This window comes from Python bivittatus, unplaced genomic scaffold, assembly GCF_059951505.1.
Source record: "Python bivittatus isolate LINGU-HERP-01145 unplaced genomic scaffold, Pbiv_v1 ctg000520_np1212, whole genome shotgun sequence".
Taxonomy (NCBI): Eukaryota; Metazoa; Chordata; class Lepidosauria; order Squamata; family Pythonidae; genus Python; species Python bivittatus.
The window spans coordinates 478,762-489,160 of record NW_028277080.1 but is presented as its reverse complement, the minus strand read 5'-3'; the positions used below and the strand labels follow the sequence as shown (position 1 = coordinate 489,160).

General features: G+C 40.3%; 1 protein-coding gene across 1 annotated transcript; it reads left to right on the top strand.

Annotated features, from left to right (window-relative positions):
• Nucleotides 1-353: 353 nt before the first annotated feature.
• LRRC14B (leucine rich repeat containing 14B) lies at nucleotides 354-6,054 on the top strand. Its single transcript, XM_007427027.3, has 2 exons — nucleotides 354-1,300; nucleotides 4,395-6,054. Exons 1-2 carry the CDS (start codon nucleotides 396-398, stop codon nucleotides 5,038-5,040), a joined length of 1,551 nt encoding a protein of 516 aa, XP_007427089.1. The 5' UTR covers nucleotides 354-395; the 3' UTR covers nucleotides 5,041-6,054.
• Nucleotides 6,055-10,399: the final 4,345 nt, after the last annotated feature.

The following is a 10,399-nucleotide window of genomic DNA, read 5'->3' as shown; positions in this document are numbered from 1 at the left end:
TTAAAAATGTATTGTTGATTTACATGTTGCAAACATTTATTTTGGAAGCTGCCTTTGGGAAGTAGAAGAGAATTATCTTTAACAAGGTGACTGCAAACACTTTTAAGGAAATACCTAGTGTAAGTTTGACTTTGCAAGTTAAAAGCTCTCGTTCACAAAAGATTATGCAAATGACCCCCTGTGAACCTAATTCAGGACATTAAAGATGCCAGATTTATGTCTGATACCAAAATAGTAGCTTAAACTTAGCATGTGATGTGACTGTTGCCTTCCCAGATCCACATACTCCCAATCTCCACCACAGCAGCTGCAGCTAAAAATAGAAGATGATAAGAGAGAGGGTTTCTCGGTCAGAAAAACAGATCCTGAGTAACTGACAGAATCACACAGCAGCAATGCACTCGCTACGGTTCCTAAGTGCTGAAGTTCTGGTATCCAAGGCGCAGTTGGTAAGACAGAACTTGAGCCATCTTGCGCACAACCTTTTTCCTCTTCTTTTTAAGGCAAGCTACTTACAGGAGCAGGTGGAGGTGATTCATGACCTGGTAGAGAACTGGCCACTGCCAGAATTCAATGTTGGGAAGCTGCTGGGGAAGACAGCTGATCACCCTGAAGACATCAGTAACCGAGCCTGTTCTTTGTGTCTGGCCAGCTGCCTAGCTGGTTTGAAAGACTATGTCCTGAATTGCTCATCGCCCTATGCAAAACGACTCAAAACTGTGGATTTAACAGGCATAAAGGATGTTGAAGTTCAGCTCTGCCCCTGTAGAAAAACAATGGGACGCTGGGCCCGGACAGAGCTGCTCTCAAGGACCTGCTATGATCTGCTGGTTGACATGCAAGAGTTGCCCTTCCGTCCGGATGTGTTTGAGATCTCTATTGATGTCTTGGCCGACATCTTTGTTACTGAACGAAGCTATGAGGTGGTTGTCCAGGCTCTGCTAATGAGGTGCCACTGCCCACTCAAAATCCATTGCAAAGCCTTCCGGGTGGACAATCTGGCTCTAAGGAAGCTCTTCTACATCATAAAGCTCACAGAACCCTCTTCGCTGGGCAAATTTGAAGTGGTCCACAATGTTAGGCTCCAAATGGAACATTTGCAAGTGCTTTTTAATAATGTCCACTTTCCTAAACTAACATCACTCACACTGCCAGCTGGGACCTTTGATGTGAGAAAGTTCACACCAGAGGATGAAGCCATTCTTTCAAGAATTGGGGAAAAGCTCAGCCAGATGAGTCAGCTGACAGAAGTGAGCCTGGCATTTTCCACCCTCACAGGACGGATCCGTAAACTACTCAGGTAATGCATTCCAGATTGCTTTTGCTGGGGAGTCAGTGCCGTGCAGTTGGAAATGCATGAAGAAAGGATGAGGTATAGCCATAAAGCAGCTGTTACTGCTGTTGGGAAGAAACCATGGTGCTGTAGGAGAAACAGCAGTTGCGTGTTGCTGTGTAATTGATAACAAGTCACTCACTCACCAGGATGATTCCATATTATTCCAATCTTAGTTGAAAAGAAATTCAATCTGACAGAAATCAACTGGCTCAAATTGCCTCGCAGAAGTTCTAGCTAAGAGAAGTGAGCTCAGATTTTCAGTGGCGCAGGCCAATGTTTAATGAGAGACCAACGAAATGCTCCTATGGGGATTTCCAGATAGAATATTCTGCTGAACGATTTTCAAACTGCAATATAGGAGACATTTTTATGCCTGAAATTAATAGTTCTGAGCAGGGACATCCGGTGGGCACACGTTACACTACTGTGTGCAACAGTGTCTTTTTTCAGTTCTTTAATTTCCTTACCATTTCCTTCAGCTTAGGGAGCATATCTATATATCTCTACTGAAAAGGAAGCCCCTTTTCAGTGGGACTTATTCCTTGGGTAGAAGATTGATATGTAGCTTGCTAATCATGACTTTAAAAATACAGCAATTTTGGAAATTTTTCTGTTTGGGGTTTGATAAAGTCCTAAATGATAGAACCAAAGGAAAGTCTCTTTCTAAACCAAGTATTTGTATTCACATATGAAAACAATACCTCAGTTGTAACTTGCTATCAAAAGCAATTCTGTAGAAGATCTAATTTTTTACCCCAAAACTATTTTGCTGGCACTTCCTGAGTGCCAATTATCAAAGCTACTGTATACAGTATCAGTGATACGATCATTATTCTTGCCAAGTCAGAGGCAGAAAAGAAATGATTGGCAGCTATTGAATTCATTATTTAAGCCACCATCCTGGCATGGAATATGTGTCTTTCGATAGAAATCTAAAATAATAGGGGGTCAACAAATCCTAAGCTTGATCATCAAAAGTTAAGAAAGGTCTTTTCTTCTGAGGAGGGATGTGACATTAAAAGCGGACTGGAGCTTGAATTCATAGATTTAGGTGCACATAAGGAAGCCCCTTCTTAAGGCAATGCCTTTATCCTTCTAAAGCTTCAGCAGTTCTCAGACTGCCCTTGATCCCACCAGCACCCCCTCTAATTGGCCAAGGAGGAGCACCCGCCCCCAATGGTATTCCCATCCCCATCCTCATTCTTCCCTTGCCATATTTGGGGGGGGGCAAGTTTGGGGCAAGAAAAGCATAACAACAAAGCCCACAATATGGGAATGTTGCACAAACCGTTGCCAAGCCCATGCAAAAGGTTTGCGCTGTAGTTCTCACACTGCAGATTTGCACAAAGGTATTACGATACTTATAGGGTTGTTTTAAATGTGTTTCTTAAGAATTGCAAAGATGGAAATGGAATATTGAAAGCCTTTCCTCCCTAACATTTAATTGCAGCACAAATACACCCCAGAAATCTCTTTTTTTCCTACCGTGTTCTTATGTTCTTTTTTTCCATTGGATCCCCAGGCCATCATTGAGACAGCTTTAAGTCATTGTACTGGAAAGAAGTGTTTTTCCCCTTAACACAGGTTTTGCTGTGCATACAATCTGATGCATTTCGCCAACTATTCTACTGGCGGGGCACTCACGTGGCCCCCTAGCAGTTTGAGATCAGGCAGAGATTTATTGGACACTTTAGGCTGATGCAGATAGACCCCCTCTCTTCCAGGACCATTCTTGACCCGTGGCTCAGAGATCTAGGTTAGTCTGGACAGCAACTGACCAACATTGGCAGTAGGGGTGCTGCACAAAGAAGGGGGAAAGAGAAAGCCTTGCACTGTATAAACAGAGAGCAAACCCCACTCCCTTCTAGCACTGAAGATGTTACCTTGTTGGGTAACAAAACGTCTGCAAGAGAGCAACCAAGCTCAGAGAACCCCAAGGACTCCACAGTTCAACTCTGAGCTGCAAATATTCTCTATTTTTAAAGCCATGCAAAACCATATTAAGTTTTGACTGAGAGCTAAATCTGCTGATCTAGCCATTGGTCAAAATTTGCCTCCTCTCTAACCCCATCCCACGTTAAGGACAGTGACTTTGGATGGCTGGTGATATTTGGTGAGAGGGGAAGGAAACAAAGATTTGGGAATCCACCACCTCCTCTCCTTCATATGCTCTGTACTCCGTAAAGAAGGACATCACTATCTGGCAGCCTCATGCCTGTGGCAGAATAGGGATTGCTGCATGTGTGTGTGTGTGTGTGTGTGTGTGTGCATATGCAGCAAATTTTATGTTAGTAGAGTTTTGTGTCAGCTCATTGACTGATAGACAACACTTAATTTGGCCACAAAGAAAAGCTCTGAGTCAATATGTTCATCAATTTTGTGGGCACTTTTTTATTTTAATCATCCTAAATAATTTGGTATCATGCCCTGGTTTGGCCTCCCCACTGTTCACCCCTACTTATTCTGGAATATTTGAAAATAAAGTGTCTCAGTCCCAATACAAATGTTCTGGGGACACTATTGTTTACATCCCTACTATGTGCAAATGGAAACTAATTTATTTCTACTTTCTTCTTCCTGTACTTTAATCAGCCACCGATCTGTATGAGGACTTCTCCTCTTATCCCATGGCTGCTAAATTTGCTCAGAGTCTTTGATGAGGGACTTTGTTGAAAGCCTTTTGAAATTCCAGATAAACAATGTCTGGCAAATGACTCCTATCCATTTATTTGCTGATCCTTTCAAATGACTCTAAAAAGTTAGTGAGGCAGGAATTACCTTTGCAGAAACCATACTAGTTCTTCAGCAAGATTTATCCATAGGCCCAAATGCCCATGTGACTATTCTATTTTTTATTACCATTTTTCCACCAATTTACCTAGCTAAGTGGCCTATACTTTCCTGGATCCCTTTTTAAAAATTGACATTAGAGCCATTTTCCAGTCCTGTGTTACAGAGGGTAGCCTATGCATATTTATGAATCTATTGTTTTTAAAAGCTGTATAATGGAACTGTTTTTGTGCAATTATTGAACTGGTGGTTTTATTGAACTTTCCAGTCCTTTGAAGTCCCCACTGAAAATGCTGGACGTTTCTAACTGTTCACTGAACCATCTTGACATGGCTTATTTAGCCAACAGCCTGCACTCTGAGAGCCTTGAAGCTCTTGATATCAGTGGACACGATGTGGCTGATTTATACCCATCAACCTTCTTCAAGCTTCTGAACCATTCATCTCATACACTGAAAAGTCTCACCCTTGAGGAATGCAACATTCAGGACATTCATATCAACATGCTGATTTTAGGGTTGGTTCCCTGTCGGAAATTACAGGAGCTGAAGTTCCTTGGAAATCCTCTATCTTCTCGAGCCTTGAAATGCCTTTTTCATATTTTCATTGATTTTCCAAGGCTGAAATATATTGAATTTCCAGTTCCAAGAGATTGTTATGCAAATAACATCAGTTACCCAATTGGTGAAAGTGATCTTTCAAAATTTGATCACCAGAAATATGAGACAATAGCCGAAGAACTCAACATGATTTTATTGGAAGCAAAGCGGGAAGACATCAAGGCTTCTACTCCCCTCTTTGGAGCGTATGATGCTGCTATTCAGGAAACAGGAAATGAACTGGGAATTTCTTTGTTGAAGTCATTCCAAGATGCCCTACAAAGTTTCAGTATGGCACTTAAGGAAAAGAGCTGAAGTTTGCAGCTGAACAAGCATATACAAACAGAATGTGAGAGCATGTGGAGTGTTGAAAACAGGTTACAGCACCATAAAATTGATGTCATGGTCACCTGCAGATCTCCCATAGTTGCTCTATAATCATCCCCCTTTTTACTGGTTTGAGCTTTCATCATCTTTATTTCTTGATAAAATCCAGACTAAAAATAAGACAAATCACAAATGTATAAAGAACTATACATGGACATGGTGTGGCCCACCTGTCCCCCATTGCACAATCCAATGTTATGCAACACATTTAGGGAATTCCAGAGCAAGCCCTAATGTAGTAAATGCAAAGCTGTAACCCACCTTGCACCCTTCCTCATTCATTTTTATAGATCTTTTGGCAAGAAATTGAAGCCCTCATTTGCAAATAAAATATCTAACATGGATGCTGAATAGATGGTTGCTTTAGACTTCTTCAATATATGGTACTTTTCATTTGAAGATAATGAACCAACCTGAGATTCTACAATGTCTATGCACTCAATATTAAGGGGAGGTTTTCCTGTCAGCCTTCTTTCTTTTTATTTGTGGAATTACCATTTCATCCTAGACAGGCCAATCTACCCACTTTGTCTGAGAGAACATGATTAAATTAAATGATTTCTGTGCATATGTGAGTTAGATAAATGACTGTAGTTCTCTAATTTTCAATGCTTATCTTGGTATATCAGATACTAAGTACAGCATATGGCTGAGTATACACAAGAAATATAGAATATATGTATTTTTGCCTGATTTTGACTGACTGCTTGTATATTTGATGATAATTGCAAAGAATAACAAGTATAATGAAATGAGTTTTTCTTTTCTTAGAATTCTTATTTTTCTGTTTAGCTTCTCATTCCCTGGCACTTTATCTGCTAGATTCACATCTGGGTCAAAGAGGAAAATACAATCCATGACTTTCCCTCATCCTCTGGGGAAGATCTTATTGCTGAACTGTGAGAACATGTGGGGCTTGAGAAAGGGAAAAAGATGTACTCCCATTCTTCCCCCTCCCCTTTGGGGGAAGGAGGAATGGAAACTGACCACATCAAGGAAAGGAGGAACAGAAAGACCCTACAGAAAACACACAACTCCTTCTGCCCAACTTTCTCCCCTCCACTCCAACTACAGAAAGAGCAAAAGTTGCTGACTTGGGAAAAAGTATTTTTCAAGTGTGGCTGCAGTGACCTCTGTTATTCCTCTTCCTTTATCTCAGACCACCTGCCTGTCTGGGGATTATAGGTTTGCTTAACTTGCAGCACACTAATTCACTGTACAGGATTTGTAGAGAGTCCTCACAGAAGCTCTAGCACAGTGTTTTTCAAACTTGGCAACTTTACCAAGTTTGAAAAACACTGCTCTAGCACAAGGATGGACAACTTGAAACCCTGAGTCACCTGAGGTCTCCAACCTGTGCTCTTTTTTTCCTGCACTCCTCAAGACTCTGTCTATAATTTCTGAAAATCAAGAGGAGAGTTTTTCACTAATGTGAGGATGTAATGCATGGAAAGTGAAATGTAAGCCCTAGATAGCATAACATAAATGTATGTTAAGACTCAAAAAATTCCTTTCGAAAAACATAAGGGGAAAAAATCTGGTCCAACCAACATCTCAGATACAGCTCTTCCCCTATTGTGCTGCCTTATGTGATCTTTGTCCCTCCCCAGATGTCCAGTGGAGTGTGTTCCCCATCGCCATTGTCCAAAAAAAAAAAAAAAAGATTGCTAAACTCTGGTTCTAGCAGATGAATGTCACAAACTCTAGCGTACAGAGTGTACTTGGTTCCCAAGCTTTCAGCAAGAGTGCTAAGGAAGCCCTCTGGACTATAGATATACAACATACACCTATACATCTTCCAACAAAATGGATATCCACGCAACTTTATCAAAAAGTGCCTGACCACTCAACCTACTGCAACACAACCAACACAAGCTATGAAAAGGATCACACTGCCATACATCAGAAACGTCTCAGAAACCACCAGCAGACTGTTACAACCACATGGCATCTCTGTAGCACACAAACCAACTAAAGCCCTCCAAAACATCTTAAGTAAACCAAAAGACCCAGTAGCACAGGAAGAAAAAACAGGAGTCATCTACAACATACAGTGTAAGGACTGTAACAAACACTATGTAGGACAGACAGGCAGAAGACTAGCAGAGTGCATCCATGAGCACCGACTAGCAGTCAGAAGACATGATGAAAATTCCTTAATCTCACAACACATGGACAGACTTAACCATGGTTTTAACTGGGAAACCATCAGCATTTTAGACCAAGCTAAATCCAAAAATGCAAGAGAATTCTTAGATGCTTGGTATTCAGACAAGGCAGCAATTAACAGACACATAGAGATAAACAGCATCTATATACTATTCAAAAGAGACAAAAGGCCAGAAGATCTCTCACCAGTAATCATCACCCAGATAAGCAAAGGTCACCACCAGGCACACAATCAAGCAGTATACATAGGCTAATCAAGGAACTGCCAGAGGAGCAAAACAAAAACCCCACCCCCACCAGCACTGGCAAGGCAGGCCACAGTATATAAATAGAGAGCAAACCCCATCCTATTTTAGCACTGAAGACGTTACCTAGCCGGATAATGAAACGTTTGCAAGAAAAGAACCAAGCTCAGAGAACCCCAAGGACTCTATAGATATAGATTTCTGATCCAAAGCCTCTTGTGGTTTTAATATGAACAAAATCAATCAGGAAAACTAGAATGCAGAAGATCAGGAGGTGGGGAGTGGGGTGGGGAATAGATGAACTGCTAATGTCTCAAATAATGCTTATGTGGCAGAGAAACAAAATGTTTTTTCCAGTCCCTAAGGAATCTTGCTAAATGTGTGTTTGATTCAATTACTGTTGAACAAAGGGAACATTATTCCTAATTATGCCTTTAATCACTTTCTTAACAAAAAGCAGATAGCAATGCATATAAAGCGAGCCAACCTGCACAGGGATCTGATTTTAAACTGCACTGTTCTCTGAGTCATCATTTAATCCTAAATAAAGTCAGTAGAAATGTGTTATGGCTCATTGAATATACAACACATAAACACACACACTGCAGTGGAAATAGAATTTAGTGGGGACACTAAGTGGGAACAGAGATTGTTGGTTCACCTTCAATAATCAAAAGTGGTATCCAGATGAAGAGAAATTAACACTGATTATTCAAGCTTTTGTTTTTAGTATATTACTGTCCCATAATGATGTTATGGGATCTTGATCAAATCTTTTGGCTGAGGTAGTTCCACATCCATTCCAAATGGATCCTTTCCAATTCTCCATCTCGCCACTTTTTCAAATACCCTCCCCTTTACATCCCATTCACTAAGCAACTGTCTGCCAACATTCTACTTTCCTGATCTTCCACACTACTTATAACTAATGGTACTTCTATTAGACTCCTAGGTACACCCTAGACTCTCCTACCAGAATTCTGATTTGTGTATATCTGGACTCTTTTTCAACTTCCTCTTAACTTTTGCCCTACTACCACAGGTGAGTCTTTCTTGCCTTTATTGGAGGAAATTGAGTATTAGAGATGATGCTAATATGTAGAGAAAGACACTAGGGGAATTGGGATGATTATTCTTGGGATAAACTGTATTTTCCAGATATTGCCCCAGGAACTATTTTTATCACAGAAATGGTTGATCTTCACACTTGATTAGACTGTAAAGTCAGCACTAGCGAGCTATTGATTTTGCAGTTATGGAGCTTGTACTTCTAGGCTAAATAGCTAAAGCATTACAAACCGAATCTAAGGAAGGATACAATGTAATTTAATGCAGATATAAAGTGTAATTGGAAAAGGATCCTGTATTACACCTTGATTTAACTCTGATGCAGTCACCTGAAGCAACATACGCTTGCTTCAGGTGTCAGATGTGGCTTTGTCCTTGTGGCTTAGACTGATGGAAAGTGACTTGCCTTACAGTATTTTGGAAAAAATAGCATTCTTGTGAATGTTAGAAGGCAGAATTATGTGAAGGAAGATGGCTTACCATGTGTCAGTGACATCATCTTCATCCTCACATACATGCATAAGCATTACCTTAGCCACAGGGTGGGTGAGAGAAGCCCAAATAGGATCTTTCTGAATGGATATCCACAGGTACTCCTTTCTTGCCAATTTATCTACAATGAAGGTTGGCAGTGCAATACAGGGGATCCTGGAAGCTATTTAGCTATGCCTTCAGATTAACATTAGCTTCTGGCCAGATCTATTCAGCTCCAGTATTGGGTGAACAGAACAGAATCTTTGAACACATCCCTCATTTGCTGTTTTTGTGCACTGGAAGGAAAGAAGCAGACCAGTCAGGAATGATTTTTGTATTAAAAATAATCTGAGAAGTTTCTGATGCATCCAGAGCCCTGGAACCCCATGCAAAGACCTGGCTGATATGTGGACCTTTCAAAGGAAGAAACATATCATAAAATTCTGGTGTATTTATTTACTACATATAAAGCTGCCAAATACCATTGTCCTTTGGCCAACTGTACAGCATAAAGCAACACACTGAAATACAGTAAGTTTATATGTTTATATATTTGATTGACTGAAATGCTTCCTTCTCTGTCCAGAATCATATTTATGGGTGACTCCAAACTCTTCTGTTATAAGGGAATAGTATCCCTTTAACTCAACCTTCTCCAAGCTGGTGCCCTCCAGATGTGTCAGATCTACAACTCTAAGAATTTCCCATCAGCATGAACAATGGGAATTTTGGGAGATGTATTCCCAACACATCTGGAGCACACCAAGTTGGGGAAGGATGACAAAGAACACCCATGTTGTTCCTTTAAAAAAAGAGGAAATAGTTCCTTCTCAGATTTTATTTCATCAATGAAATACTGTAGCCTCAGTCTGAAGATTATATATATATATATATATATATATATATATATATATATATATATATATATATATATATTGAAACAAAGACACAACACAAAATCTCAGGTAGGTAGGCAAAACCATCAGACTCAACTGGGAAAGCACAAAGTAATTACCAATAATGGAACACCTGCTCCTAAAACCAACCTGCTCATCAGCAAAAATGTTATTGATTTCAATCTACACTTTTCATTTCCTTAATAGATATTGATTGCCCTAACAGATTTTACTTAGCAGCATCTAAAAGTTGATCAGGTCATAATCTGCAGTAGTAGACCAAGTGGCAAGCAGGAAGTGCAGGGTTCAGATCTTGCCTCTGTTGGTGTTAAAACGATGCCCATCATCTTTAGGATTTAAGCCACTGTGAGTCTCAGGTGTATTCTGAGGGAAATAAAATGATCTATCCTAATCAAACAATGTGTGTGAAAGCAG